Source organism: Brassica napus, chromosome C1 (assembly GCF_020379485.1).
Source record: "Brassica napus cultivar Da-Ae chromosome C1, Da-Ae, whole genome shotgun sequence".
NCBI lineage: Eukaryota > Viridiplantae > Streptophyta > Magnoliopsida > Brassicales > Brassicaceae > Brassica > Brassica napus.
In genome coordinates this window covers 43297754-43312695 of record NC_063444.1, presented here as the reverse complement: position 1 = coordinate 43312695, position 14942 = coordinate 43297754, and the positions used below count along the sequence as shown (strand labels likewise).

At 31.6% G+C, this 14942-nt stretch overlaps 1 protein-coding gene across 1 annotated transcript; it reads right to left on the bottom strand.

Moving 5' to 3' along the window:
* Positions 1-56: 56 nt before the first annotated feature.
* On the bottom strand, positions 57-4656 carry LOC125580914 (F-box protein At3g17710-like). Its single transcript, XM_048746187.1, has one exon. It carries the CDS (start codon positions 4456-4458, stop codon positions 3376-3378), a length of 1083 nt encoding a protein of 360 aa, XP_048602144.1. The 5' UTR covers positions 4459-4656; the 3' UTR covers positions 57-3375.
* Between the last annotated feature and the right edge of the window lie 10286 nt (positions 4657-14942).

Genomic DNA, 14942 nt, shown 5'->3' with positions numbered 1-14942 from the left:
ATATATATATTAAAGTGGATGTGAACTCCCTAGTCCCTAGATTTATCACCAAAAAAATTGATAAAAAGGTGTCAATACTTTAAAATAAAAATAGAAACATAAATACCTATATCTTAAAAAATTAATTTAAGTGATATATTTATAAACAAAATCTAATAAAATAAAATAAAAACAAATTTGGTTAGAATTAATTGTAAGTATTTTTGTCATTACAGAATCAAAAGTTAAGATTGGTTAACTTAATCAATATAATTTGGACACCTCAGGTAACAAAAAAAAAATTAAGAGAAAGTACTTTTAATTACTCTAATTAATGAACAAATTACTAGACTAACTTATATAATTTAATTATTACTAGACTAGATTAAAACAAAAAACAAAAAATATACCAAAAACCCAACCTTTACTTCATTATTCACAAGTTTGCCCTTTAAAAAAAAATGAAAAACATTAATAAGAGACTGGTTTTGTCGACATGATATTTAAAAAAAAAAAACAGAAGAATTGATCCCCCCCCCATTACTTGATTTCGATTTCTACCCTTAATTCTTCTACCCCAGATCATATTCCTCTTGCACGTTCAACTCCATCTTCACATCTGAATCAAAAATCGAAAACATTTGCGGTGGAGAAATCGTTTTTAACCAAGAGTAATTTCTAAGGTATAGTCCCGTGTCTCTCTTTAACCCTCAATCGAGTTTCACAAACTTAATTCTCAATCGAGTTGCATTTAGGGATTGTGTTCTGTTAAAAAAAGTATCGTGCTTTGAATGAGTACGACTACAGATTTGAGATTGGTCGGTAACAAGTGTGGTGTAGTTTAATAAGTGTCTTCAATTTGAAGGTCTTGCTTGTTTCGAAGTAAAAATAAAATTAGTTTACTTTGACATCAAGTTAAGTTCAACTCCATCTTCACATCTGAATCAAAAATCGAAAACATTTGCGGTGGATAAATCGTTTTCAACCAAGAGTAATTTCCAAGGTATATTCCCGTGTCTCTCTTTAACCCTCAATCGAGTTTCACAAACTTAATTCTCAATCGAGTTGCATTTAGGGATTGTGTTCTGTTAAAAAAAGTATCGTGCTTTGAATGAGTACGACTACAGATTTGAGATTGGTCGGTAACAAGTGTGGTGTAGTTTAATAAGTGTCTTCAATTTGAAGGTCTTATTTGTTTCAAAGTAAAAATAAAATTAGTTTACTTTGACATCAAGTTAAGTTCGGTTTACTCAAACCCACATTTTTTTTACATAAGTATGCTACTTCGTAAATAAAAAAAGTCGGCTACAAATTTAAATCGGCTACGAAAATTTGCCATGAAAAGTCTAATATAAAAATCTACTATATACAACAAATCGACTATCTCATTTGCCGTACATATTTCATATACTAAAGCATAAGTCAATTGACAAATTAAATTTTAACAAAGAAAACGTTAAGGAAATGTTACGTTAGTCGGCGAAGACTTTACAAAAGGTAATATGGAATAGGAGTAAAGTCGGTTATCATGTTATATATATAGAGGAGGTGATCAAAGTTCCGAGATTATCCGAGAGAGAGCAAGGGCAAAGAGAGAGAGATATAACAAGAGATTAAGCAAACAAAGAGTTCGTGGGTTTTGTGTTAATCATTGGCTTGTAATCTCTGATTTCATTCTAAGTTTAAGCACTAGGTAAAGGTTTAAAACCTAACAGAAAATACAGTTTATATGTATCAAGCTGATAATCAGGTTGCTTCGGTATATTTTGTGTGGAAGGAGCGGAGTACCGAATTTTGCTCAATTTCATCGCTTTGTTGGGTTTATTTTCTGCTCTGTTACTTATCCCCTTTGCTGGGTTTGATGGAATAAAAGTAAATCTAATCTGTTAAAATAGAAGTATAAATAAGAATAAACCCTTAAGTTTACAATTAATTTATAATCTTATGCCACTAAACCAATTAATAAACTTAGTTTAAGTATTTAATGTATTTTCCTTATTTAATTAAAATAAAATCTACTACTTCTTATAATCTAGCTAACCAACAAATTTAACATATTTTGATACTCTATGCGAAAAATTTAAAATATTCTCAATATTAATATTACATTAATTCTAAAACTGTTTATATATGTTTTTAAGTGCTGTATGTTTCTCATATATTTCCAATATAAAGTAAACTAAGAGACACGTAAATGTGAAAAAGATAAAAAAACATTATTTGCCACAAAATATTTGTTTTAGAAAATTAATGTATTAGTATACACAAACATATTAAGTGGTTAAATTTATAAACAAATACAATATGAAAATGGTCCATGTAGTAAAAATGATCAAATATGTTTAGGCATCATTTTGATTAGTTTAACATCTAGCTACAATATAAACAACTCAGACATTTATAAATATTTATAATCTTTCCATAAATCATAATATTATATATTACATTGAGGGGTTTCCAATCTGGATATCGGTTCTCGGTTCAATTTTTCAGTTTTTCGGTTAATGAAAAATAACTATCATATTAAAATCATATCTACTTTGGTTTGGTTCGGTTTATGTACCATCGGTTTTTTATTTATTCGGTTTTATACCAAAAAACCATAATGTATTTAGTTTTTTATAAATCTTGTGAATTTTACTTTATATAATTAGATATCAGATTTAATATAACACGAAAGTATTTTTTATTTTACTATTTAAATAATTAGTAAAAATATTAAGTTAATATTAGTAATAGTTTTTATAGAATAAAATTAGAAAATTTGTAATCCATAATACTATTAAATAACTAAATTTTAGCACACATATTTGCCAAAAAAAATTATGTTTTGTTTAATTTGATAAAATAAAAAATAACTTTTAATTTAAAATAAAATATTAAATTACTAAAATCAACATTTTAAGTATGAAGATCATATCTATAAAATAAACTATGTATATATTGTTAATTATATTATATAATATACATATAATTATACTATAGTATTTTAATTGATCGGTTTATTTGGTTTGATTAGTTTATATGCCAAACCATATCTATATACATCAGTTTCTTATAAAACAATTCATTCCGTATATTCACTATTACCAAATCCAAACTACTTTTTCTATTTTGGTTTGTTTCGGTTTTAATTAGTTTGGTTTTACCGGACTAAACATCCATAATTACTAGTTAAAAAACACATGTGCGAACGCACGAGTCATGATCTAGTTTTATTTAAAAAAAAGGAACAAAACTTATATATAATTTTATACACAAGATAATTCAATATTCCAGCCAATAAACTTGTAATTATATTGTCATAATGCAATACAAGATATAATCGCTGATCTCATGTTAACCCTCTACTCTACATGCAAGCTTTTGATTCTTGTTATCTTAATCTGAACTTTCTCATGGAATGGGGGTGAAACTTGGAACATAAATAAAGTGATTAAAATCAACACCCCTAGAATCTATTTTAATCTTCCTTGAAAAACCTCCCCTCAAAATATAAATAGAACCCTGTCTATTTTCGTCTGTACAACACAAGACAAAGCTCTTTCCGTACATATAATCAACAAAGTAACTTGGGCAACGTCCGAAACTCTGGTGAAATAACCTAGGTATTTCAGGTATTGAGACATTCATGAACCTAACCCATACCACATTCTCCTCATCCCCATTTTGGATTTTCTTTGTTGTAACCCAAATCTCAATCTCTTTTGTTCCATAGCATTGTTCTAACATTGAAAACCGGTTTCCTCTAAAAACCGAGAGGTAATGAGTATCTCCCTCATGGTTCTTCTTACACGGTAGAATACAAAAGTTCTTTAATATCTCCTTTGAAAAATCAAATTTTCGGATGAGATACTCGCTAGTCTCGATGTTATAAGCAGTCCAATACGAATTTCCACCAAGTGATATATGATTATCTAACGGTTCTTTTATTGGCCATTCTTCGTAAGGGGCATTGATATACTTCCACGTATTAGATGCACACTCATATATTTCAAGTTTACAATCGTGTTCGTAATAATAATGATACCCAAATAACTTGTAACTTATTTCGGATCTATTACTATCGTATCCTATCCCACATAACTTGAATCGAATATTTTTGGTCATAATTTGTCGACCGCGTCTCAACAGCGGGTTCCAAACGGCGGTCCCGTTACAATGAAGATCACAAATCAACAACCCATCGCAATAAGTGGTGCTGAAAGGACTCATAGCTAACACACATGGAATATCTACAGAAATCTGATGCATCTGTATTGCTAGATCATCAAGATTGGCATCTATTAAAAATATCTTGTTTTGGTCAAATAAGACGAATTGTGGACATGCATGATCCAATTGGGTCTTGATAAAACTTTTATCATGGAAAAGATCATTCCACTGTTTGCAAACAACTCTAAATCTAACAAGACTTTTTGGTGGTACCCGAGAGAGGATCTCTTCCACTAACTCCCATGGAAGATTCCCCAACGCCATTATGTCTTGTTTTAGGGACGAGGTTTACAATACAAATGAAAATAAGAAAACTTTACGAGAATAACACACATATACATACATACATATACACACACATATATATATATATATATATATATATATATATATATTTATATTTAAGTGGATTTGGACTCTTTAGATTTATCACCAATAAAAAATTGCCAATACTTGAAAATAATAAATGGAAAAATAAATACCCATATCTTACAAAATTTAATTGAGTAATATATTTATAGAAAAAATCTAATAAAATAATATATATATTTTGTTAGAATTCATTGTAAGCATTTTTGTCACTACAAAATCAAAAGTTAAGATTAGTTAACTGATTCAAATATAGTTTTGACACCTCATGTAACCAAAAAAAAAAAAAAATTATAAAACCAAATTCTCCCGAAATAGGAAAAACTAGAACCAACACTCCGTATATATTTCTATATATACTAAAATTCATGGATATGAATAGGTTATAAGAATAAAAGCATGTATCATATAATATATTTAAAACACATGTTTGATATTGTATTTTTAAATATTATACTTAATTTATTTATCTTTCTAAATATATATATATATATATATATATATACACTGTTAATTTAGACAATAATGTTAAACGTGAAGTAAATCTCCTTTATTGAAAGGTGCATCTTATAAACATGCAGAACTCAGAATATTTATTTTGTGGAGTAGTAAAGTCTCAGCAACAGATCTTCAACATGTAATAAAAAAAACATTTTTAGTTAACTAATCATTTTCCCCAATACACCTTCTCCATCATTTACCATTTTTGGTCCATCTTATCCTTCATTACATATTCTAATATTATAAATAATTTTTTTTCATTTTTAAATTATGAAAATGTAATTATTTGATTGGTTCAAAACTTTTTTGAGAAAAAAAATAAAAATGTTACATGTTCTTCTTATTTTAGAAGTTACATTATACTTCTACATGATGGTAAAATATGTGTTCTGAATTTTGAACTATTTCTTCTCTATGTTAATATAAATTCAATATCCCTATGAACTACTTTATAATTTCAGAGGTGCAATGTAGTAGTTAGTGGTCCAATCCACAGAAACTCAGATCACTCAATAGATTTCAGTTATAGAATTGTGGAAATTTCATGTTTTACCACTTTCAAGGTACCACTTTTCATCTTTACCACCACTAAAGGGACATTTTCAAAAATACATTATTCATTAAGTGGCAAAAGACTCTTATTCCCTTGTTCTATATATATATAATAAATTATTATTTAAATAAATAAAAAAATTATGTTTTTGAATTATACTTTTTCAAATTCGAACTTTTTTTATTAAAAACAAAAAAAATTGAATTTTTTTTTGAAATTTGTTTTATACCTTTTTCAAAATTTCTTTTTGAAAATCGAAAATTATGTTTGAAACTATTTTTTTAATTTTTTTATATTTTTAAGTATTTATTTATATATTTATTAGAATCCTAAATTTCACATTCTAAAAACTCTACCCCACCCTTCAACTTTAAACCCTAAGTCTAGATTAGTTAATTCTATGTGTAATCTTTTACCCTTCATTAAAAGTGAGAGTAACCCTTCATTAAAAGTGAGAGTAAAAATGATTAGTGTATACATGAAAAGTGTAACCATGAATGTGGTATTTGTGGCAATTTCCCTATAAAATTAAGGTAAACAATAATGAATGTAATGCAAGTAAAAGATAGAAAACAAAATGGTTGTAAGTTCAGATAAGAAAAGCACCAAAAAAAAAAATTCAAAGTAAACCAGAATTGCAGTGCAAAAGGTTTATTAAGAACAGTTATTGAACTCAATCACAAAAATCAAATCAATCAAATTTCGTTGCTAGGATAATTTATGTCTAGATCTCTTTGTAAGTTCAAAAGTTCATACAAGGATTAAGAACACGTGACAAGTTCACAAAATATCTAAACGAAATTTCTTTGCATATATGAATTATGTTCTCTAGGATTAAATCAGGCAATCAATTACACTTTTGTGTCTTCCAATTATCTTAACATTTAAATTTTAAGTAATTACTCTAGAACTAGCATTAAGAGCGTCCATATGAAGAATATAAGATTATCCTAACAATTCTATCAACCTAACAATTCATGAACCGTAGAAAAAAAACTAAATCTAACAAGTATATTACTTAAGATGATAGCAACACTACAAGAAAACACTGGCTTTACAACGAAGTTTTACGACGAATATAATTCCTCGTAAATTTACAAGTAGATTACGTCGAAGTTACGACGAAAAGAAGTTTCGTCGTAAAGCAGATGTAATATTACAACGAAACTGTTTCGTCTTAAAGTCGTTGTAAAGTTACATCACTTTTACGTGGAAAATTAAATTCCACGTAAACGCTTTGTAATGTAACAAGGACTTTACGACGAATCATGTTTCCTTATCTTTCCTCGTAAAGACGTTGTAATTTAACAAGTATTTTACAACGAATCGGGTTACCGTTATACTTGGTCGAAACGTGTTGAACGTATTCAAAAGTTTTCCAGAATGAAGAGTCATGATTGTCATGTGTTTATGCAACGACTACTTCCATTCGCTTTTGCTGAGCTCCTTCCAACAAATGTACATGAAGCACTTGCAGGTAAATATTAATTTATAATATATTACATATGTTTATAAAATGTTATTAATTGGGTTATATTCGCAACATACAACAATTGAAGCATTCTTCAGAGAATACTCGTATGTGGGATACCTTTCACACATACGAGTATGGAAGACATCGGGCAACAAGTAACTACGGAATATGTGTGAAAAGCGAAACATAATTTTACGGGATCTTGCAGGAGATTATTGAAGTGGAATTTCCAGGGTTATTAGAGCATTCCATCCTAGCTTCCCAGGCTGAACAAGTTAGATTTCTTCCATACCCTCGCCTTCGAAGTTCTGGGATTAATTGGTTGGCTACTATCAAAATTACACCTCGTGGACGAATTGTTGCTGGAGAAGAACCACCATTGCAAGAAGAAGATGCTATTAATGAAGTTGAGGTTCCTGATCAACAACTTGATGAAAATCTTCTGATCGACCCAAATAACCATCAATATGAAGATCTTCCCGAAGATGCGACAGATGAAGCACGTGAAGACGAGTTCGATTGTAGTGACGATGATGACTGTTCAGATGTTGATGAAAACTCAAACGATTCAGAATGATGTAATATATGTAACAAATGTTGTTTTTATCTTTACAAAATATTGTACCCAATGTTGTTTTTTATTGCTTAAGTGAGATACTTAATGTATGTGTACTATAAGTTTCCTTGTATAATATCTATTTCTTAAGGTAAATAATTTTATTTTGTTGAAGTTAAGGGTTTTAGTTGGATAAAGAGGATGAAAGTATGAATGAGTGATAATGGTAAAGATGATAACTTTGGGGTTTAGGGATTTGATTTTCGGGGTTTCATACTTTCCTCGTAAATTCGTTGTAAATAAAAACACGGGCCTGGTAACTTCGTCGTAACATAAAATATTATTTCCATGTAAATTCGTCGTAACAGAAAATACTATTTCCTAGTAACTTCGTCGTAAATGAAAAAACACGGGCCTGGTAACTTTGTCGTAAATGAATAAACACGGGCCTGGTAACTTCGTCGTAAACCAAAACACGGGCCTGGTAACTTCGTCGTAAACGAAAACACGGGCCTGGTAACTTCCTCGTAACATTACGACGAAGTTACGAGGAAACCGTTGTTAGATATATGGGAGAAGTCTTTCAGACGAGCACTGCTCGTATCTTCCTCCCTAACTCCTCTCCCCCTCTAAGGTAACTTTCTCTCTCTATCTTTTTTTTTTTTTTAATAGTTTAAGTGGTTAGTTTAGGTGATTAGTTTAGGGAATTAGTTTAGGTGATTAGTTAACGGAATTAGTTTAGATGATTAGTTTATAAAATTATTTTAAACAATTCGTTTAGGATATATATTAATTTAATTTTTTTAAATTTTCTAGATGGCTCCTAGACCGAGACCAGCAGCTCCTGCACCTACGTATGCGGATTTGTTTGGCGATGGATCTTCTTCTAGCGGTCCATCGTCTTCTTCCGGGACAGTTCCGGACTCTCACACATCTCGGAGAGTTTCTTCGACCCCTCCTCCTCTTCCATCTCAGATGCCTCCCCCACCAGCTCCACCTGTCGCCCCGGATCAGCCTGCCCCACCGGCTGCAGTTCATCCCGATTTGCGGGTGCCAACTCCTGCTCCGCTTCCCGAAGAACGAGGGATAAAGATGGCCATTTGCCCATGGTTCATAAAACCGGCCAAAAACCACATGCCGGAATTCGTCTCGAAGCTGTAAGTTTTATTTAAATTTATAATTTTCATTATTTTAAACTTGTATTTATTAATTATATTTAATTTATTTATTATTGTTGTTTATTAGTTGGAGAAGACGGGAGTTTTGCCATCTCTCTCGGACTTATTCAAGATGACTCACGCCTCACCAGATGGGGTTTTTGTGGATCCTGCATTTGAGAAACTCTTCAACGCTGTGGCGTCTCGGGTTGAAGAGCGAGAGACGCAACTTACCCAACAGTCTACAGATGGATTACCCGTCAAGTTGTCAACCGAAGAGGTTGACCGGATCTTCGAGGAGGTAAAATTTAATAATTTTAATTTTTTTTATTTTATTATTAACTCTAAATACGTTTATATATATATATATAGGTGGCTCCTAGAAAGAAGGGAAGGACGATCGGAATAGGTTCCGTTAACGAAGTTGCAAGGGCGACTTCGTCATACTATTCGATACGGGACCAGGACAACGACCGGATGCAGGCTCGCATGGATACCCAGCAGCAGCGTTTGGACTCTCTCGAGGGTTTGCTGGATGTGATGGCGGCGGGAAATCCAACTTTGCAGAGAGCTTTGGCGGAGAGACGAGCAGCTCTCGGGATGAGCCAGCCGGATCCCGAAGCAGGAACGTCTACAGACCCGAACCCCTCAGCCCACTACTTCGATGACGATGATGTTGGCCTTTAGTTTCCTTTTTTTATTTCTTTTGTTTTGTATAAAAATTTTAAATTCTATATAATTAATGAATTTATAGTTTTTTTTTAAAAAAAATTTGGTTTCATATTTAATTTTATTTTAAATTTTAAAATTATTGTTTTATAAAATTTATATAATTATTATAATTAATTAATATTTTAAATATGGAGATGTAAATTCGTTATAAAATTCCACGTTAAGTCCTCGTAACGTTTACGAGGAATTTACATGGAGTCGTTGTAAAGTCCTCGTAAAGTTTACATCGACTTTACGTGGAAGCCTTACGTGACTTTTACAACGAACTATTACGAGGTATTTACATCGTCATTTACGAGGGAATTACGACGAATAGTTTCCTTCCGCTTTACGAGGAATTGACTTCCTCGTAAACGTAACTAGGACTTTACGACGAAACCTCCGTTACGACGAGCGTTTAACAACAAAACGCGTATCGATGTTAATTCGTCGTAAAGCCCCTATTACGACGAATTTACAACGAATACCGCCCTCGTAAAAAATATGTTTTCTTGTAGTGCAAAAACACAAATAATTGAATGAATAAATTGCATTAAGAAATTAATTGAGAAAATAAAAGAGTTTGAAATCTTCTCTCCACAAAGAGTTCTAATCTTCCAATTATCTTAACATTTAAATTTCAAGTAATTACTCTAGAACTAGCATTAAGAGCGTCCATATGAAGAATATAAGATTATCCTAACAATTCTATCAACCTAACAATTCACGAACCCAAGAAAAATCTAAATCTAACAAGTATATTACTTAAGATGATAGCAAAAACACAAATAATTGAATGAATAAATTGCATTAAGAAATTAATTGAGAAAATAAAAGAGTTTGAAATCTTCTCTCTACAAAGAGTTCTAATCTTTATTTCTCAAAAACCTTAAGCTCTCTCCAAGTCTGAATAATAGAACTACAAAACTCTTAAAACCTAAATATTACTTAAGAGACGAAAATGACTTAATTGCTAATAATAATAAAAAATTAGGTCAATTTTCAATTCTTTAAACTTGATAAAAACTCGTGGGAAAACTTGATAAAATCTTCAATTCTTAAAACTTTTGATGTCTACTGGGTGCCAACCGACACCAAAGGTGGGTGTTGATCGATACCACGTCAAAATATGGAATCTGGCTTGGTCTTTTCAGCTGCAATTATCTTCATGCTCCAAAGTTCTCCAAAATTGAGATCTCTAAGTATAACCCTAAACCCAGTGTCACTGACAAAATTGACATCCTTCTCTTCAGTTGGTTCAAAGGTTTCAACCTCTGAAGTAAATTGAACTTGCTTCTTGCTCACAAAGAGATTGTGATTTTGTTGACACAGACAAAAGTCAAGGAAAACCTCTGAAATTATTTCAATATTGAACATTGGACATATAAAAGTTTCGAATCAAATATAATTTGATCTCCATCCATTTTTCAACCAATCTCTTCCTATCAAGGTATGCATTCTTTGTACTATTGCTAGATGACAAGTTCTCAGAAAGACTTTTAGCTTCTTCTGAGTTCCTAGTATTGAAATTTTCTTCATTTGCAGCATCCATAGCCATCTAGTACCTCCAATCTATACATCTGAAAGAAATTCCCAGCAGCAGAACATCATTGAAACCATGGTCTAGACAGTTACCCAAGAAGTTGAGAAAAAGTATACATCTTATTCCTTATTTTTTCAGAACCTTGCATCACCGAAGAAGTTGTTTGAGGAAAGCATTATTATTATTCTCACAACATGTTAAAGATCATGGCTGCAACTGCTTAGGCCTCAGCAACGGCGCCAAAATTTTATCGTAGAACTAGCAATAAGAACAATCTATACGAGGAATATAAAATTACCCTTACAATTCTACCAACTTAACAATTCATCAACCCTAGAAAAAAAAATCTAACAAGTAGATTACCTATGATAGTAGAAAGATAAATCATTGAATGAATAAACTGTATTAAGAAATCAATAAAAGAAATAAAAGAGTTCAAAATCTTCTCTCTACAAAGATTATGATCTGTCTCTTCCAAAAAACTTAAGCTATCTCCAAATTAGAATAATAGAATTATAAAATTCTTGAAAATATAAATAAAATCTAGAACACGTAAATAACTTAATTGAAAGTAATATTTTTTTGACCAATCTTTAATTCTTGAAACTTGATAAAAACTTGTGGGAACTGCTGTTTACGATGGTGTTGACTGATACCAAGGGTGGGTGTGATCGACACCATATCAAAATATGATCCCAATTCTGTCTTTCATCTACAATTCTCCTCATGCTCCAAAATGCTCTAGAATCTCCAATCTCATCCAAAACATACTTGACTCCAAAACAACTCAAAATATACCTTAAAACTCTAAAAATTATGATATTTCACCCATCTAATAAGTGATCTAATGAATATACATTTTCCCAATCTTAAAAATTATATCCATAGTATAATACCAATCTTTTTTGTTGTCTCCATATTCTATCTTCGGAAGAATTGTGTTTCTATCTGGGTAGTCTAATTCCCAAAATATAAGAAATATGGTAATTTGTTTGAATTAAACGAGACATGTAGAATTGTAAAAAGATATGGTAATTCCAAGACAAAATCATTTGAGGTGATGTGTCATGGACCAAACCTATCGAAACATTTGACTTAGGCCCCATTTTTCGTAGGCCTCCATTTAGAAAAAATCCAAGATATATATATAATATAATATAAAAGTTTAAAAATGAGATTACATGCTGACAATATCACGTTGGTCTTTTAACAACCGAATTTTTTGTATGGCCCAAACAACACATTAATGCAATAGTCCAATAAAAATCCAGAAAAGTAAAAACCCTTTTTTGTAGTAAGGTGTCTTTTTTTTCCTCGACTCTTGGCTCTTGCACTTCTTTTTGTTTATCAATGGCTTAGCACTTTATATCTGAAAACTGTGCTTAAGAGTTTGTTTTCTTGTTTTTAATTTTGTTTCGAGCTCCCAAAATCTCAGGACCGGCTTTAGATGTGTAATATTATACTTTAGGCTTCTCAAAGTTCGAGGATCATAAATTCTTTTCAACACAGCTTCCTGGTCCAAATAGTGCTATTGTCGAGGGGTGAGTTTCTCAAATCGTTTTGGCCTTTGGTTTCTTAGTATGCTCAGCAATTTAACACACATGTTATGGATCCACACGGTACCAAAGATGGTGTTGTAGACTGAAGGCGAGTTAAATATTAGAAGCTTGAGCTCAGAGTTTGTTACAAAATGTAAATGTGTATATTGCTCAAGTTGTTCTTTACAATTGTACAGATACATGTATATATACTACCGGTTTAGTAAATGGAAGCTAAACCATTGGTTATGCAAAAGGAAACCTAAACCAATCCTAATCATGATTTAATAATCTAATATTAAATATGGTAAATTGTGTTCTTAGAGCATTTTCGACCCACTTCTATTTCTATTTCTATAATAGCAATTAGAGGCGAAATCACTCCAACTCATTTCTATTTTTGCCTCTAAAATAGAAATTACTATTTTTTCCTCTATTTATAGAGAAGGAAATAACATTCCTTTATTTTTTTTTTCTATTTTGTTTTATATAAAAAATATATATATTTCAGAAAAATACATTGGAATAAAACTTATCTCTATTATAGTGTTCCTCTATTTTATAGATAACAATAGAAGAATACATTGGAGATGGTCTTACGTATCTTCTCAGATGTAGATATATATGGACTTTAATGGTCATAACAGCCTGAGTGGTTCGTCCGTTAAATCTTGTTAATGTTTGCCATGTTTTTCTAACTTTAACGTTTAATGACTCTGTTTTGTCTAGTCTCGTTGTAGATCACATTCACCGAACTGCCTATATCAATTGGTGCATGTGTGACACAGGCATGGATGAGTTCGAGCGCTAATAAATCGTTGCAAGGAAAGTCGAGTGCTTCTACTTTGCTTTCAGAGAAATTCATATATAGTGATATCATCCACACCATGGCATCTCTTGTCTTGACTGGCGTGGAGCCAATATGGTGTTTATATCCTTTGATTGAGCTTAAAGGTTCGGGGGTGTCCATCAGGGCCGTCTCCAATTATTTACGGGCCCTGTTAAAATAAATATTATTTATATATTTAACGATGTGATGGAGTAACTTTAAAAAAAAATAGCTTTATTTATATATATATTTGACGTTTTTTTTAAACTATAAACTCTAAATTTAGTGTTATATCTAAAAACGTCAAAAATTCTTCAAACTGGGTATCAAGATCATCATCATCATCATCTTTGTGGTAATGATAATGGGAGGAAGATGCCATTTTAGATAAGGAGAAGAAATATTGTTGTTATGGAAATAAGCGAGAAGAACTTTGATGTGTAATTGTTTAAGAAATAAGGAGAGGAAAGATCTGTGTATTTGTATTCACAAGAGCAAGCTCATATTTATAGATATGAAGTTGTGTAACAAGACCCGAGTGACAGTCCGTGAGTTTGTGATTTCCTAAACAATCACATGTGATGGAGAATCTATTCACGGGTTATTAAACTTAGTGTGTGTTGGAGATACATGTGATTGTTAGGTATAGATACTGTTTCTTTGGTTGGTGATGAAAGAAACGAAACACATGTGTTCAAAATGTGTGTTCGAGATTAACAATTACAAGACTTATACGAAATCACATATCATCAATTAGTAATAACAAAACATAGTACTTTGAAAAGTTTATAAGTCTCCTTGATCACATGATCAATTACAATACACACACCAGTCGTTATTGTTCATACTACAAAACACCAAGCTACTTAGTTCACTCTCCTCTTAGTTCAAACCTACTTTAACATTACGACCATGGATATTACCATCACTAAAAGAACCAGACCACCTAGTACAAGTTCATAATGAGATTTGTTTTTAGATAACTCAGAGATAGTCTTCTCAAGCACAGCCAACTTCAGTTTAGTCTCATAATGGAGATCTTTTACCTGGTTTAGTTCTGACTCGTAGTCACTCACAGACGCAACATAACCAACCTTATCAGAAAGCAAGGTATAATGTGTACCTATGGCTTTGATCTCCTCTGTAGCCGCCACATCCCACCACTTGTGTACATAGCAGTCTCCGTCGTCGATGTTCTCACAGGTGTAGAACCTTCTCCCCGGGTCAGTTGTTGTGTAAGATGTCCTAATAAGCGGTTCCCCACCGCAGTAGCATTCCTTGGGGAAGCTGAAGTCAACCTCCGGCTGCGGAGGGTACTGAACCCGCCACTACAAGAAATATGTACATTGTTAGCGCTGAAAATATGCTATATTAGATGTTTGATAGCGAATTCATAAATGATATATATACGGCAGCCATCATAGGTACCCCTTCTACGATAGCATTTTTTTAGAATGCTATGAAATATACACATATCATAGCAATACTCCTATGATGTTATTACCTTTTACCATAAC